General features: G+C 35.1%; 1 protein-coding gene across 1 annotated transcript in view; it reads left to right on the top strand.

Annotated features, from left to right (window-relative positions):
• Positions 1 to 18,006, top strand: part of LOC136830233 (glutamate receptor 1-like) — a 252,374-nt gene extending 234,368 nt beyond the window's left edge. The window contains exons 10-20 of the mRNA XM_067089536.1: positions 3,989 to 4,099; positions 5,272 to 5,383; positions 6,342 to 6,436; positions 6,676 to 6,921; positions 10,796 to 10,905; positions 12,105 to 12,303; positions 13,895 to 14,139; positions 15,523 to 15,628; positions 15,965 to 16,102; positions 16,664 to 16,750; positions 16,948 to 18,006. Of these exons, the coding sequence (XP_066945637.1) occupies positions 3,989 to 4,099; positions 5,272 to 5,383; positions 6,342 to 6,436; positions 6,676 to 6,921; positions 10,796 to 10,905; positions 12,105 to 12,303; positions 13,895 to 14,139; positions 15,523 to 15,628; positions 15,965 to 16,102; positions 16,664 to 16,750; positions 16,948 to 17,016 (1,518 nt within the window). The 3' untranslated portion in view covers positions 17,017 to 18,006. The remainder of the gene's footprint in view (positions 1 to 3,988; positions 4,100 to 5,271; positions 5,384 to 6,341; positions 6,437 to 6,675; positions 6,922 to 10,795; positions 10,906 to 12,104; positions 12,304 to 13,894; positions 14,140 to 15,522; positions 15,629 to 15,964; positions 16,103 to 16,663; positions 16,751 to 16,947) is intronic.
• Positions 18,007 to 18,645: the final 639 nt, after the last annotated feature.

The raw sequence follows: 18,645 nt of genomic DNA on the forward strand, positions 1-18,645 counted from the left end.
CTAAAATTAGATTTTCAGCAGTCAAAATAATGTACTGAAATTATGGTAAGTATTACCTAGAAAGAAAAGTTAGCCTAACAAGTTCACACTTTAGAAAATAAGTCCTAAAATAACAGCTGACACTGAAGTACAGATGAATATTTGTCTCATATTTCAAAATTTCAGAAATAAAAGTGAAATTCCCAGCCTGCTCTGCCTTCACCATGGATGTACGAGTATAAGGTGACTGTGAACTGTAAAGCGATTATTTATATTTTGCTTTCCCTTTGGCAAAAGTTGCTTTTCTAAGTAAAAAGACCGCAAGTAATCCTCCTTTACCGACGCAGAAAATAACGTCCTCAATATAATAATCTCTGAACATGAAAATTTGCATGACCTTAATAATAAAAAAAGCATTGCCCCGTAAAGAACTCTTTGCTTTAAATAGCATCTCACTTAAATTCAAACACATCATTTCTATTCAGTTATCATTTGTAGTATTGCAGAATTCGCTGCTTTTACATCTTTTATTCTGATGCATCAATTTTTGTTTTAGTGAGAGCGTGTGTATTTATGGAAGGTATGTTTGAATTATTAAGTTTTTCGTGAATATAAATTAGCTCGTTTTGTTCGAGTCAGCGACGATGTAGAAAGCACAACTTTTCCTTCTACTATTGCTAATGTTCAGGTCATAAAGGCAGACCAAATAAGTTTGTGCATTACCCGCATCTGGTAAACTCGGTTTATATTTATTTTCTCTCTTTACATGGACTGCCGTTTAAAAAAAAGGCAATGAAGGATGGGAGAAGGAGAACACTGATATGTATTTTTATATTAACATGCACAACTTTAACTGTCTGAATAAACGTACCCTACTGAGACGATGATGTTTTGCCTCTATAAAGCAGATAATAGAATGAAATCGATGTATAGACAAATCATTTCAACACTTTATATCTTCCTTAATTCCTTTTTGAGCTGAATAAACATAACAATAACTATTTTTTTGTAAGCTAACAATTATGATATCGCTCAGATTGTTTTTATTTACCAAAAATGTTTATCTCTGAATGCATTGGATACACTTCCAAGAAGGTCTGTTAGTTTGCAGGCATGCAAGAACTTATAATTTAATATGTTAATCTTCGCCTCTTCTGTAATATCGTGACTTTTTTTTTTTTTGCCAGAGAACGATGCATACTTTATTTCCATCGGGTCTAGTCCCGTTTTGCATGAACCCGTCCTTTCCTAAAATCTGAATTCGCAATCGCTCACACTCTATCGCAAGAAAACAAATTACCGCGTCATCTCCTTGTCTGATTAACATAAATGTTGACCATCTTTCATGCGTAAATCTTCTTCCTCTTAACCATCCCTTGCAACTTGCGCTTAATCTTACTTAGAATCAGAATACGTGCTCCTCGCATCACACATCAACAGACACAAACATAATTATCTTGTCATTCGCAGGCGTGGTTGCAGAGGGTAAAGTTTTTGCGGAATACCGGTAGCAATCGAACATCTGACGATCATTCGAACTGGATTGCTTTGTAATGGCTCAAAGATAACTAGCGGTGATATCTAGTGGTAATATGTCTTTTTTCTATAATGTTAATCATGATGATTTTTTTTTACAAAAATCTCATATTTACATGAGTCACTAGATTGGTATAAAGAGTCCCAAATAATGTAATTTTTTACAAAAATCTCATATTTACATGAGTCACTAGATTGGTATAAAGAGTCTCAAATAATGCAAGTGTAGATATGTAATTAAAGATTTATAAAGCGAGAGCTTTAGAGAACCAGCTCGATTAATATTTTCATCATATAGCCACATTGATATTACTGTGGATTGTTCGCCAGTCATAATAATAATAATAATAATAATAATAATAATAATAATAATAATAATAATAATAATAATAATAATAATAATAATAATAAGAAGAAGAAGAAGAAGAAGAAGAAGAAGAAGAAGAAGAAAAATAATATAAAATCAATGAATTGACATAGAATAAAAATCTTACCGAAAGATAAAAAGCTGAAAATAGAGAGAGAAATGAAAAAGCCGTAAGTAAACGGTCTCTGTTTCCCAAGTTATTCATCTCACACTCGGATAGAAATGAAAATGGACAGTAGCTGCTCTGGACTCTTCATCCTCATAGTAGGAAAAATGGCCTTCAATAGGAAGAAAAATGGAGGGAACTCGTGAAGGAGGAAGACCGGAAACAGGAATAGACACCAAAGTAAGGACAGGCATAAACGATGTCGGAAAGAAGTGTCCTTTTTTTTATGCCTTATATTTTTTTATTCTCTCTCTCTCTCTCTCTCTCTCTCTGTCTGTCTGTCTCTCTGTCTGTCTGTCTGTCTGTCTGTCTGTCTGTCTGTCTCTCTCTCTCTCTCTCTCTCTCTCTTTCCTCGAAATAGTTTTTCTTCTTATTGACTAAAAAAAAAATCTTCCATTGAGTCTATCGTATTTAAAGATATTGTTCTGAAAGGATGAATTGCTGTCAGAATGTGTTGTATACTTATTGACTATTACTAACTCAGTGGTTCTCAAACTGGGTGCCGTGGCACCTTGGGGTGCCACAGACAGTGCCTAGGGGTGCCGCAAGATTGTCCTGAGTTTTGTCTTGGCTAGATCATCTCAGTGAACATTTGCAAAAAAAAAAACAGGTTTGCAGAAGTCTTCATATAATTATTATCAGTGTGTCTACTCTAATATGTTCACACACACACACACACACACATATGTAGTATGGAAAATAATTTTATTCATTAGATAAGAAGTTAATTCATGCGATATGGTGGGATGGTGAAGAAGGGTTGCCACGGTAATGATTACATTAGTTAGGGTGCCATCACTCAAAAAAGATTGAGAACCACACTAACTAGTCTTCCTGTGTCATAATCAAAAGTATAAAACAAACGCTACAGTCAAAATATTTATAGATCCTTTTTCTTACCTTATTAAGATGATCTACAAAATCTATCATCTCCAGATCTAATGATCTCAGGTGAATCATTTCATTTTATTGTAAGCGGAAGAGTTCCCGCAGATGACAGTGTTTTTTTTTTTAGAAATTTTTTAACCGCGTCATAAACAAGTTATACCCAGAGATTTTTCATTTTAAGTAATGATCTTAATCTTTTCCAGACATCGTTACCTCTTGGGTAACATGTAATCTAACTATCAACTTGGGATTAGTTGCGTTCGTTTTTATGTAAATAAAGGAAGTAAATAATTGAAAATCAGCAAGGCAGGTGAAAACGAGGATGCTTTTTTTGAAATAGAATTTATGTAATTATATATAGAATTTATGTAATATGTATATATATATATATATATATATATATATATATATATATATATATATATATATCTGTATATATATATATATATACTATATTATATATATATAATATATATATATATATACTGTATATATATATATATATATATATATATATATATATATATATATATATATATATATATATATATATATATATATATATATATATATATATATATATATATATATATATATATATATATATATATATATATATATATATATATATATATATATATATTTATATATATATATATATATATATATATATATATATACTATATATATATGATTCTATATATATATATTAAGTCAAAATCCTCATTTTACATAAAATTTTGGGTTTATTCTAAAGTTTCCGGTTTTTCGTTTCCATGAAAATCAAACCTGAATATAGCATTTTTTTTTTTATCTTTGAGGCTAATTGTAAATTTTACTGGTTTTGACCGAAGTTGCAGACTGATCATAAGCGTTTAACTACAGCAAATTCCTGTTCAGTTTAACTTCATATCTGTCTTTATTGTTAACCAGTGGTTCCCATAATCCTGTGCCTTACTTCAGAGGTACTGTATTGACTTTTGTTAAATAAAGAAGTTGTGAGGTACAGAATGCATAACGTTCAGACAACATTTCTTTTTATTTTTGGCCAGATCGGAAAATGGTCCGATACTACTGGATTCGAGTTGTTACCTGTCAAGTATACACGTCTGTCGAAGGATGAAGTTCCACTTAACAAAACGTACATTGTTACTTCCATCTTGGTAAGTCTATGGATTATGTACACCTAGCATATTCTTCCGAATTGCTTCCATCTGCCTATCTATCTATATATCATCCTCTTTATATATATATATATATATATATATATATATATATATATATATATATATATATATATATATATATATATATATATACATACATATTTGTATATATATGTGTGCGTGTATTTATATATACATAGATACATACATATTTGCATATATATATATATATATATATATATATATATAGACATACATATACACACATGTATATATATATATATATATATATATATATATATATATATATATATATATATATATATATACAGTATATATACACACACACACACACACGCAACATATGGTCCTTCATATCTTATACCATTAACAAGATATAATGACTTGCATCTCTTTATTTTCATTATGTCAATTTATCCAGCTGACACTACTTCTGTTGAGCCTATTTCCAAATTGCACGTTGAGAGGTCGAGACCTTGAGTTTGCTAAAATCATGGAGCCTTCATTTATCCAAACTCACTGTAGAGCAGTAGTTCTCAACCAAGGGGGAATTTCAGTTTCAGGAGGGTGGGGAGGAATTGTGACCAAGGATTTTTAGTATTACATTTATATTTGGAATGCACATTTTGAGGCAGACAATTTTGGAAAAGGGGGGTGGGGAATGACATTCTGACATATGGCGAAAGGGTGCATGGGCCAAAAAGGTTGAGAACCACTGCTGTAGAGGGAATGAGAATAATTAAGAATGCGTTTGGAAGCATATAACAGATGATACTTAATTTATCTTTTTTTTTCAGGGATGGCAGAAAATAGTGTAGAATTTAACTTTCATTATGTTTAAAAATTTTCTAACTAACAACAGCCACAACACTATCAATGGCTGTAGTTATAGTAGCAGTGACCTTGAATATCTGAATAAAATAAAACTCAATAATATTTTAAAAACCATAACCTCGTCATGGTAATAAGAAGTGCATCACCACCAATTGCAATAATCATCCTTCAGTTTGAGATAGCAAACCTAACAAGTACATTTCACTCTGCCCAGATCCAAAAGAAACAGCTCTTGTTGTCATCTAAATAGCGAAGCGAAATCCCGTCATTTGAATGCGGAATGTCAGAATTGTTCCTGTCTTTTCTTTTGACAGGAAAAGCCTTTCCTAATGAGACGGACCAATGGGAACTACACGGGTAACGACCGCTATGAAGGGTACGCCAAGGATCTCTGCGACTTTATTGCAGGATATCTCAGCATTAATTGTAGGTTTTTGCTCTCTCCCTTTTTGAGGTTTGCAAACGACTCTATTTAAGAATGGAAATAGACTCTTTGCATTAAGCTGAAAGCCAAAGGGTTATGTATACTCCTCTATTAGAAGTAATTGTGAGAGTGTTCCCAGTAAATTGTGCATGACCATGATTGTATGAAATCATGTTCATCTTTTACTTTCATAATTCTTTATGCTTACGTCTCTGCTATTTATTAAATATTTCATGAGTATAATGGTCAGTTACCTAAGTGTATCTTTTTAAGCTTCCTTAACTGTCCAATGCACAGTTTATATTATTCTTATAATATCAATATTACACTTAAGAATTCTTGCATTTACATCATCACTGTCTGCATTTCATTGAACTTCTGCGATCGCATACTTCTTCTTTCTCATGGCTACTGCCTCATAAATAGGGCTAAACATTCCACTTACATCCGTGTTTGATGCCTTTTGACTGCACCAAATCGTGCTTCTTTCCTTGCTTCCATTCAGTCTGTACACTCAAGAAGATAAGAAAGAACGGGGTGAGAGGTTACTCTTAAAATTATTGTCCCTTTCAAGGGATTAACTCAAAAGATCTATTGAAGGCCTCATCTCACTCTTTTCGAAATTATGTGCCTTCAGACACCTGTTAATGTTTGTGTGCTTGCGGAAGTAACCTAGTGCCTACTAATAAAAGCATTGGACACTTTTAGATTATGTACTTTTTAGGCATAAGACCAAACAGTGACAAAAGTAGACGAACAACAAGCAAAATTTAATCATCACACATGAGGCAGCCGAACACACACTCGCACATGCTTACGTGCAGAGAGAGAGAGAGAGAGAGAGAGAGAGAGAGAGAGAGAGAGAGAGAGAGAGAGAGAGAGCTAGGTCTTAGAATATGCCTGAAGTTGTTATAAAGCAATTCATTTAATATGCCTTTCTTTTCTCTCTCCTTTCTCCAGATACTCTGAAGGAAGTGGCGGACAATACCTACGGAGCTCTCGACCTAAATAAAGAAGGAGGATGGAATGGAATGGTCGGGGAACTCGTCAGAAAGGTCAATATTTACGGTCTCATCCTTTTATTTCTCATTGCATTGGATCTATTATGAAAAATATGGCATTTTATAGCTGCACTTTTCTTTTTAGTTGCTCCTGTGTAATTATATTTGCGTTTATGTGCAGATGATCGTTGTATTTTCTTATTTCAAAGGCCATGTTCAGTAACTCTATATTTATGAGATAACAGAGCAGTGTTAATAGGTTCCAACATGAAAACGGACTTTCCTGATTACAGGAAGCTGATATAGCGATTGCTCCCCTAACCATCACCTCGAGCCGTGAGCGAGTCATCGACTTCACGAAGCCATTCATGACCCTAGGCATCTCAATCATGATCAAGAAGCCGGTGAAGCAGAAGCCAGGCATCTTTAGCTTCATGTCTCCCCTGTCGGAGGAGATCTGGATGTGCGTCGTCTGTGCCTATGTCGGCGTGTCCATAGTCCTCTTCCTCGTCAGCAGATTTAGTCCCTACGAATGGAAGGTAGGGAACCACAGGTGTCTGGAGTTAATATCAACACTTTAAGATCAGTGTGCAATTATATGCTACTACTGTTTGTAGATGATTTTTAAGTAAATTGCACCACTAACCTCCTTGGAAAGAAATCTCGAGCTTCCTGAATATTCAGAAAATTCCGTTCCAACACAAATTTCACTTCCTTCTGCTTTGGTGAAGGAGATATATGCGTTGTGCTTAGAGATTCGAAAGCAGAAGCAGGCGACAAATAAGCATAAAGTGTAGTCGATAGGTTTAAAGTGACTGAAGTTCATAGGAGTTGGAAACCTTGTGGAAATGTGTTCTGAGAGGTACTTGAATGTTTGGAATAAACGTTTCAAAAGATGAAATAACCCTAAGTATTCTTGTGAAGAAAGTACTTTGTTGGAACTCATGTTAATATAGAATAGAATGTGCGTGTGTGTATTTTGTGTGCGTGAGGGAAATATATGAAATATATATATATATATATATATATATATATATATATATATATATATATATATATATATATATATATATATATATATATATATACTAAATTTAAACAGGAACTTGATAAACCTGAGAATGGTCTGTAACGGTCAGGATAAGATCGCTGCAGATGCCTAGCATTGTTTAGGATGGATAGTGCATGGTGGCATTATTCCTTGAGAGATATTCGTAATGTTTTGTAATGAAAGAAAACTCTCGTTGGGGATTTATGGAGAGGAGATTAAAGATTAAAATGTTCACTATAAAAGTGATCTTCAGAGTAAGGGACTTTATAACTGCATGACGGGACCAGAAAATGGTCGTAAATAAAACTTTGATAAGCAGTATTAGTTACTTTTACTGGTATAACTGGTGGCAATGACGTGAAGCTTGGAAAAATGATGATAACGTTCCTAAGCGTTTGTAAAGGGGGAAAGCTGTAAACGTAAAAGTGACTGTCAGACTACTATGCCACATCTTTATGTCTAGGACAGCTAACTAATACATTTTAAAAAAGGACACAGGAGAATGCGAAAGGACTTCATTTGTTTTCAAAATAATCTTTGAACATAATGATTCTTCTCTTAATTCTTATGAATTTTTATAATAACCTTTAAAATGAAGTGAAATTGGATTAATCATAACAGTAATTCCATATGGAACCAGCATGACCTCCCGAAACTAAAAATTTCAGTGTATGTCTCAATTCCCTTTCGCTGCGCATAGCTGAATAAAATGATTAAACTTTGTGCAAACAATTACGAATTTGAATTTAAATGGAAACTTTATTCTCAAAAATTTATGTGGCAATGGGAAACCACCTACCATCTATGCTAAGTCTAGTACAGGGTAATTTTCGAGAGGAGAATGTTGAGCAACGTTATTCTGAAAATGTGAAGTGGTCAAATCGTGTCGTGGCCATATAGCAAATACTTTCAATTCTGGGCAGACTTATTGTGCCAGTGAAATGACATCCAGTGTCATTACGAGCTCACTTGCGCTCAGGGGAACTCTGTTTTCACTTTGGAGCCCATATGTTGCAGGTTCCAGTTATTTTTGCATATACTCCTTGTTTGTATTCATTATTATTCTTTTATTACTCTGGTCGTTTTTATCTTCACACGTTGGCATGTAGTTGTATGGAAACTCATTGGAAAAATAAATGTTAATCATACTTGTTTCATAATGATAAATGCACACTATGAGTAATAATAATAATAATAATAATAATAATAATAATAATAATAATAATAATAATAATAATAATAATAATAATGGAAAGAGTCCCTCTTTCAAGCAAGTGCTATTGAAAGAAACTGCTGCATCAGCTGCATTGATCTTGTATAGTCTTCTTTATTTTCCTTATAGCAGTTTTCTCTCTGTTGCTACAACTGTCGAGTAACGCGCCAGTGTGATTCATCCCTGGAATTTAACTCCTCCTGATGAATCACATTGGCTCGTTACTCGCCGGTTGTACCCTTCGTAGTAGCCATGATTCCCATAACAAAAGTACTGCAGAAGATGACTGCTGGGTACCAACTCAAGAAAGGAGGCAACATAATTAACCTTCTGATGTTCATGGACGACATCACTCTGTATGGTAAGAGCATCAAGGAAACAGATAGCCTAATCCAGACTGTAAGGATTGTATCTGGGGGCATGAGGATGGAGTCTGGAATAGAAAAATGCGCTTGGTCAACATACAAAAGGCAAAGTGACAAGGACTGAAGGGATAAAGCTACCAGACGGGAACAGCATCAAACACAGAGATTAGGCATGATACAAATACCTGGGAATAATAGAAGGCGAGGATATAAAACACCAAGAGATGAAGGACACGATCAGGGAAGAATTTATGCAGAGACTTAAGGCGATACTCAAGTCAAAACTCAACGCCGGAAACATGACGAAAGCCATGAACACATGGACAGTACCAGTAATCAGATACAGTGCAGGAGCAGTGGAGTGGACGAAGGCTGAACTCGCAGCATAGACCAGAAAACTAGGAAACACATGACTATACACAAAGCACTACACCAAAGAGCAAATACAGACAGGCTATACATAACACGAAAGGATGGAGGGAGAGGGCTACTAAGCATGGAGAACTGCGTCAACATCGAGAGCAGAGCACTGGGGCAATATCTGAAAACCAGTGAAGACGAGTGGCTAAGGAGTGCGTGGGAAGAGGGACTGATAAAAGTAGACGAAAACCCATAAATATACAGAGACAGGAGAAAGAAAAACAGAACAGAGGAATGGCACAACAAACCAGACTAAAGAACTGGCCAGCGATGAAACATGGCAATGGCTACAGAGGGGAGAAATCAAGAAGGAAACAGAAGGAATGCTAACAGCGGCGCAAGGTCGGCCCTAAGAACCAGATATGTCCAGAGAACAATAGATGGAAATAACATCTCACCGATATGCAGGAAGTGCAATATGAAAGACGAGACTATAAGCCACATAGTAAGCGAATGTCCGGCGCTTGCGCAGAACCAGTACAAAAAGAGGCGTGATTCAGTAGCGAAAGCCCTCCACTGGAGCCTGTGCAAGAAACTCCAGCTAGCCTGCAGTAATAAAACGATCAGGCAAAGATCCTCTGGGACTATGGTATCAAAACAGATAGGGTGATACGTGCCAATAGACCAGACGTGACGTTGATGGACAAAATCAAGAAGAAAGTATCACTCATTGATGTCGCAATGCCATGGGACACCAGAGTAGATGAGAAAGAAAAAAAAATTGATAAGTATCAAGACCTGAAAATCGAAATAAGAAGGATATGGGATATGCCAGTGGAAATTGTACCCACAATCATAGGAACATTAGGCACGATCCCAAGATACCTGAAAAGGAATCTGGAAAAACTAGATGCCGAAGTAGCTCCAGGACGCATGAAGAAGGGCGTGCCACTGGAAACAGCGCACATAGTGAGAAAAGTGATGGACTTCTAAGGTGGCAGGATGCAACCTGGAACCCCACACTATAAAAACCACCCAGTCGAATAGGGTGACTGTGATAGACAAAATAAATAAATAAATAAATAAATAAATAAATAAATAAATAAATAAATAAATAAATAAATAAATAAATAACATATGCACTATAAAATACTCTGTATACAGAATGTGTGGCGGCTAAAAATGGATACCTATCTCATAACGTGGCATGGTTTGTTTTTCCTACTTACATCAATAGTTGTTTTTCGTTTTGTGCCTTTCTTCCATTTTGTACTTTTTTGCCACCAGCATATAATGTTATGATTACTGGTGACTATTAGTCATTACTATTTGAGATTCCATGATATCTATTATCAAGACTTTTATCAATAAGGGAACTGATGCTTAAACCATATACAGAGAAAACGCTTTCTTATCTCTTGCAGATGAAGGAATCCTTCAGCAAACCTTCTCTGACGAACGACTTTTCCATGTGCAACAGCTTGTGGTTCACCTTAGCAGCCTTCATGCAACAAGGGGTAGATCTCTGCCCTAGGTAAGATACATTTAAGAAATATCCTTTTTTTCCATTTTTCCTTTACGTTCCAGTTGCAAGGCTAATTCATGCTGGATCATACCCTCGATAAGAACGTAGTATTTGAAATTATCATGAACCTTATGTAAATTTGTTTGTTTAATAATGAATCAAAATTGTAGCCTCTTGGTGCCACTACTTTTATTTGTAGATTTATTGTATATGAATTAACATTCGAAAGAAAGTATTCTTATTATTATTATTATTATTATTATTATTATTATTATTATTATTATTATTAGAATGGAAACATGGTTTTCATAAAATAACATAAATTTTACTGGGGCATTTTATTCATCAGTTTAAGCTATGATATATTTTGAAAGGATCAGAACTACGTTTTCAAATTTTCACCGAAAAGTGATATGGTTAAAGAGCTTTTTTTTTTTTTTTTTATTTAACACATGCATGTGTGTGGTTGTGTGAGTACGTGTTTCTTCGTCATTATTAATGAAGAAATGCCGGAAATGCAGAAGCAATTTCAGGGGAAAAGTAGTAGACAAAAATAACAAGAAATGAAATACATCACGCACGGGAAAAGAGGTGCATAAGTATAGATTTAGTGAAATCTTGCTATTGGCATTCAAAGGCACGGATTGTTCTTAGAAGCGTCAATATCGTCTTAATAATATGAGTCTTCAAACTTAGATATATCTTCGTCGAAGGGTAAATGGGGGACCTGAAAAATATCTTGAAATGTTTTTAGTCTCCAGAGGGTCAATAAACCTATTACCAGCCCCGTCTTTCTAATTGCTGTCTGAAAGGGAGAGCTAAGTTGTTTCTCCGGAAGGTACTTTGTCACTCTACGTTTGTGATGGACACAGGTGAGCACGCTAATGGACACAGGTGGATGTTAATGGCGCCGTAATAGACATCGAATTTTGAAAAGAATAAATTCCTAGGAAGAAGAGAGAACTGAAAGAATGAATGGGATTATTTACCATCAAGAGTGGTAAACAGCACATATAGGGATAAGCAACTTTAAAATTTATTCGAAAGCATTTACAAAGGCTAAATCGACGACTCATATATACCGCCTTTCTTTTTGAGAAATGCATAGGAAACGCAAATTATTATTTTTTTTTTATCAGCCACTAGAATTTGCGTATGTGAAATCGCTTTTTTCCGTTAACGAACAGAAATGATTTCTCTACTTGCAGATCTGTCTCTGGAAGGATAGTGGGAAGCGTATGGTGGTTCTTCACCCTAATCCTCGTATCCTCTTACACGGCAAACTTGGCTGCTTTCCTTACCGTCGAGCGAATGGTAACGCCCATCAAATCAGCTGACGACTTGGCGAGGCAAACCGAGGTCGAATATGGGACTCGAGAAGGAGGGTCTTCGAAAGAATTCTTCCAGGTTAGTGGTTTTGGTCTTTTAATATTATTAAGGGATTTTTTTTTCTCGACTCACCACTGATATCTTTCTTAATTCTTTTAGGTTTTAACTGGCCATTCGAATCGCAATACTTTAGAATAATTGTTGATAGTTCGTCTTCAAATTTTGATGTGGAATAGTTAAAGGTTCTTGTCAGTAATGACAAAAAGAATTTTGAGGACCATGGCAACTCTCTTGAAATCTTTCCTCGAGGGATGTTGCTTTTATTCTAAAGCATCGTTAAGGTGATCAACCTTGCAAAACTTCCCATTATGTTCAACGAGTATATATTGAAATAACTATTTAGTTGTAGTGGATATTTCTCTGGCTCTGTCAACTCGATTATTCGTTATCTCCGTTTCCCGAAATAATCATATCCGTTTATTTGAATTTGTTTTGATGGCCTTTTCCTTAGATACTGAACACCCGCCTTATGAAGCACATTATTTGATAAAATGATCCCTCATATCTGTGACAGTATTAAAAGCCATTTCGAATGTTGGTAGTAAACAGAGAAGTAATTCTGTACCGAAAATTTTACATGCAATTTTCGTATATTGAACATTTGGTATAAAACTCACAGAGATTGATAAAGGGTATAACCTTTATGTAATAATGCACATTCGGATGTGCTGGAAAGGAGGGTTAAATCCTAAACGGAATATTTTTGTCGGAAAGATTTTATTTTGCAATCGAAAAATCAGTCTTGACGTCTGCCCCGACAGATCTCCATAAAAGACAGGAATACTGTTATTTGAGTGTCATTAGAGATGCAGAATGTTATCTGATCTTTTCAGCTTGGCAAAATAATGCTCACGATAATGCGTCTTTATATATCGTTAAGATGTTTCAAAGCCAACATTTCAACAGATACAAATCGTATAATATTCATGATTGCCTCCTTTTAAGAGACTCACTTGTAACAATATTTAGGTCGTTTCATAAAACGAGAATTTTATTTGCGTTTAGAATGAGATACATTCTATAAAATTGCCATGAAAAACTACTGGAACGCTCTCTCTTAAAGCAATACATTTCCATTTGAACTGATATATTGCATGAGTAATATGTTTTAGGGTTTGAGAATATTTAAACGAATACGTTTCTGCTGAATATTTTACTGGTGATATTTACCAGGAAAATACGGATGACTGCGACTACGTCTATCGAAATGGAGGTTTTGACGAATGCAATAAATGTCGATAAGCTATTGTGATCATATGTTAGCTTAGCCCTTCTATTAAAGACACCATTATGTCATTATCTATTCCTTTGCTTGAAACCATGGTTTATTTACGCATAATAACTTTTTATGATCGAACATTAGAGCAAGAAAGCACTTTCTAGACCTCTTTTCTACCAACCACTATCACAGATTCCATAGATTTCATACTACCTGGGTATCAGAGACTTGACGTTAAATGCCTTTGCCTTTCATAATGTTTTGTTTAGAGATGCTGTTGATATATCATAATTCATAACCATTAGTCTAAACTCCTCATCTTATAACACACCTATAGAAATAATCTCACGGCTAGACATTTTCCTTAAGGCTTTGTCCGCTCTTCCCCAGCGATCGAAAGTGAGTGTCTACAGCCGAATGTGGGAGTTTATGAGTTCGCGGCCTCACGTCTTCACATCTACTTACGAGGAGGGCATCGAACGCGTGAGGAACTCGAAAGGCAAGTACGCCTTTCTGCTGGAGAGCGTCAAGAACGACTACATCAACGAGCAGCTCCCGTGCAACACCATGAAAATCGGACAGGACCTGAATTCTAACGGCTACGGCGTTGCCACTCCCCTGGGGTCGCCCTTGAAGTAGGTAACCTTAATCCAATCGAGGCTAATTAACCATGTTTCCTAAATGCATGTGTGAGTGGTCGGATTTAATTGGTGAATGGCGACTTATCGCTAAGACGTGAGTCGTAACGAAGGTTGAATTCTGAATACCGGCTGGATTCTAGTGTGATTTCTCCTGTCGAAATTTGAAGGTAGATGTAGGGAATTTGATTGTATAATCATAAAATGTGTTTGTGTATATATATACATTATATATATTATACATATTATATATATATATATATATATATATATATATATATATATATATATATATATATATATATATATATATATATATATATATATATGTGTGTGTGTGTGTGTGTGTGTGTGTGTGTGTGTATACATACACACACACACACACACACATATATATATATATATATATATATATATATATATATATAAATTGTGTATAAAAAATAGTAACTTTGTGTATGTGTAAAAAATTGCGGATTATGTGCCCATTTTTTATAGCTGTGGCCAACAATTCCATCAGGCATGCATTTCCATTAACCATCTTCCGTATATAGTATCGGGTAAGGAAAAGGTCATTGCCTGCAATTTGCTCGGATATTATTATTATTATTATTATTATTATTATTATTATTATTATTATTATTATTATTATTATTATTATTATTATTATTATTATTGTTATTATTATTATTATGTTTTTCGAATATTTCTTTCTATTTCTACAGTTAACGACAATCTTTAGGGAAAGAAAAGGCTTAGAAATCATGAATCCCATGTTTCCTATCGTAATATTTCATAATTATTCAATACGAACTTTTATGTAAATGATGCGCTGTGTTATTCGGGCATTGTTCAGCAAAATTAAAGGCGGTTATGTTTTGAATATTCGGTGTCTATTGACAATTAGAAATGGCCTTTTGACCTTTACTATGTAAATGTATTTTTATAGTCAAATATTCGTAAATTTGGTATAAATTAATTTCATGAAGGAAAACAAAGTGTTTAACAAGTTTTTTTTTTTTTTTTTTAGTTTTTAATGTAATTTTCTTATTCCAGTATCATTTCTGCGTTCTTTCAGTCTAAATAACTACACGTTCGATTATACACTTGTCCATCAAGTTTTTTATTTGGGAAATTGTATATATGAAATGCATGGTACATTATTTTAGTGAAGATATTTTTAGCGCGACAGAGGTAAAAAATAAAATCTAAAATATTTATTTGAACAGTCGTAGCGTCGAAACCAAGAAAGTGCTCTGATAGTGTAGAAGGAAAACATGAAATATGAACATTGTAGACACGTAAAAGCGGATGTACCCATTCACCCCCCTAATCCCTTTTCACTAGCAGTTCTAATTTCATCTCACTATCCTCCCACAGAGAGCGCCTCAACCTGGCTATTTTGAGCCTCAAAGAAAACGGAGATCTCGCAAGGATTAAAAACAAGTGGTGGTATGATAACACCGAGTGCAATAAAGAGAAGCAGGTAAGCAATCAGCCTATCCTCGTCCTCTTATCTAAGAGGTGTAAGTTGCTATTTCCCACTGTATTTTTAGGTACGAATCTCATAAAAAAAAACTCGCCAGAGTCCAGTAGATTTGGAATTAAATGCTTCTCAGATTTATTCAGAAAATCTTATTACTACATGTTTTTTTATCAGTATGTCTGTAGATATGTAATTTTTGTAACATGTTTATTTAAGTAGAAAGGGATGTTAATAAAGTAGTTATTGAAAGTTTGCAATTTCTTAATGCAAACCTTTTCTTGATGTCTAACGTTCCACACAACTCACTGATTATTCTCTTATTTTCATTATTCTCAGGAAACTCGCACAAATGCCCTTACCCTGAGTAATGTTGCTGGGATCTTTTACATCATGACTGGAGGCTTAGTGTTATCCATGTTCGTGGCACTGGTCGAATTCTGCTACAAATCAAAGATGGACGCTTCCAAAGCAAAGGTGGGTGTTCCTCGTTGATCGGTATTGATGTAGAGGGTAAGGCGTTCTTAGAACCAGTAATTCAGAAGGCAGATCTCAATGGGTAATGGAAGTCATCAAGAAGTTCCATCTTATTAAAGTATATAACGACTAATCTAAGCCCCGCTAAATCTTCTTTGATGATTGTGATTTATTATTACATGGTTTATAAATGAAATTATTCTTTTCATATGAAATCTTTTATTTCAAAATGACAAAGAATTCTTATCAGATAAGACTAAAAGGCCGTTTTGTCTTGTAATGCATACTCTCACAGAACTGAAAGGCCATTTGTGGAAAAAATGGGAGAAAATATCTTATCTGTTAGATAAAAAGAAACGTAAGGTAATAACTGGTAAAAGTGGTGTGCATATTCCCATTAATGAGAGTACCCCGTGGATGCTTATTCTTGCTTCCATTACAAATACACATAATTTTACTAATTACGAGCACTTCCTTTTTTATGAAATTCTAAGTTTTATATTAAGCAATATAATTCATATTTCAAAGTTTCCCTCTACCCATGGTTGCATTTCTTTTCAGCTGAGCCTCTCGACAGCTATGAAAGCAAAAGCAAAGCTTTCTATAGCTGGTACTCAGGAACTGGACAATGGTAGACTAAACAATCAGGTATTATGATTCTACTGTCGAATGTAAATTAATTGCTTTATTCGTGTTCTTAAAGCTATCCAAGGTATTTATGAAACCTTCTTATTAATATTCTAAAAAAAAAAAACATGAAAATTTTGGCTGCTTCTTTGAGGCTGAAACACATTAATATAGTTTTATTCTTTTATCCTATTATACTTTACTCTTTCCATTTCCAGTTTTACACACCAAGCAACCAGATTCTGGACGGAGACATCATGCAGTCTAATGCCCATACGCAAGTATGACGCCGGCCCATCTCTACCCCCATCCTAACCCCACAGGTCACCATCCCCACCCTTACCCCGACCTCCGAAAACCCTGTGAGCCACGCCAGCATCCCCAGAAGCCATCGCCCACACGCCAGGAGGCACCGGGGCCACAGCAGCCATCGCTCCCACGAGCCGTGGCGAACGTCTCAAATGTCGATGAACGATATGTACGGGTCCTCCATATCAGCCGATGCCCTAGCGAGGGGGCACCCGCATTCCTCCTACGGGCAAATCTCCGAACCTCATCTCCAGACGACCCGGTTCTCCTCCCAAGCGTCGAGTGATTCCCAAAACTCGCTGACCCTGAGCGGGTCGCACAAATTACGGTCCTCTCATGGATCTTTATACCAGTCCCACCTTTCCTGCGATTAGCTCTAAACAGCTGAGTCTGTCATGAAGCAAACCTTATTAACACCTCTAAAGCTAGATAATGTCTTCTTATTTGTGTAGTGAAGACACCGAGAAGAATAAATCTTTCATCTTCGTGCAATGCAAAGACAAAGTTGCCCTCTAAGATCGCTGTATGATTGTGTGTCCAGATAAAGATGTTACGTTCTTACAAAAGGTATACTGTAGTATCCAGTAAAGGTGGAGAAATGTTTGTATTAAGTATTCTGAGACACGTGTATTTGGCATGACCCAGAATACTATTTCTATAGTGAAACTGGTAACACAAACACTTTGTATGGTTAGATTTGTTTCTAAAAACAAACCTGACCATCTTGTACATAGTATTTTTTGCTGATTTCAAAAGCGTTGTAACTAAATAACACTTGATACTGTTAACTGGTGTGTGTATTTGTATACTACCCACTAAGGCTGAGTGGTGCAGTGCTCAGCTCACATTTGCAATATCCATGGTTTGGCCGGGCTTATAGCTTGCTAATCGACCCAGCCCTAATTAGTACCATTGTCTTCTGGGGTAAGGAGAACTGTGTGGCTCTCGCAACCCCATGCAAAAGACTTGTTGAGTATATATATATATATATATATATATATATATATATATATATATATATATATATATATATATATATAATATATATATACTGTATATATGATATAACACAAACCGTGACTTTTTTATATTCACAAATATTAATCCAAAAATATTGTTTAATATCCATCTCCACTTTACCTCGGGAATAACTTACGCCCAAGGGAAATTATATCTAGTAAGAGCTTCGTCACCAGTGGGACATGAAACGCTGCCTGGTTTAGAGACAATGGTGTACAGTGACTTAACTACTGAGCGATCAAGAGGTTCAGTGGTTAAAAGACGCTGCAAATCGTTATTTGTAAACCAGGCATCGGTTCGAATCCCACAGGTGACGAATCACTTATCAATCATAATTTCCCTTGGGTGTGATTTATTCCAGAAGTAAAGTGAACTGGATATCAAATGATAGGTATGTATATAGGTACGTTGGTGTATATAATTTCAAGTGCACACAAGTTTTGTATCGCAACCTTGTATCTAGGATAATTTCTAAGTATTTGGTGACAATGCATGTGGAAACCTTAACTAATAACACTTGAATACGTTAAACTTTTTTCCCCCTATAGTAAGGAACTACCAAGAAAGGAAAAGGAAGGAGAATTAAG

The sequence above is a fragment of the Macrobrachium rosenbergii genome, chromosome 4, assembly GCF_040412425.1.
Source record: "Macrobrachium rosenbergii isolate ZJJX-2024 chromosome 4, ASM4041242v1, whole genome shotgun sequence".
Taxonomy (NCBI): Eukaryota; Metazoa; Arthropoda; class Malacostraca; order Decapoda; family Palaemonidae; genus Macrobrachium; species Macrobrachium rosenbergii.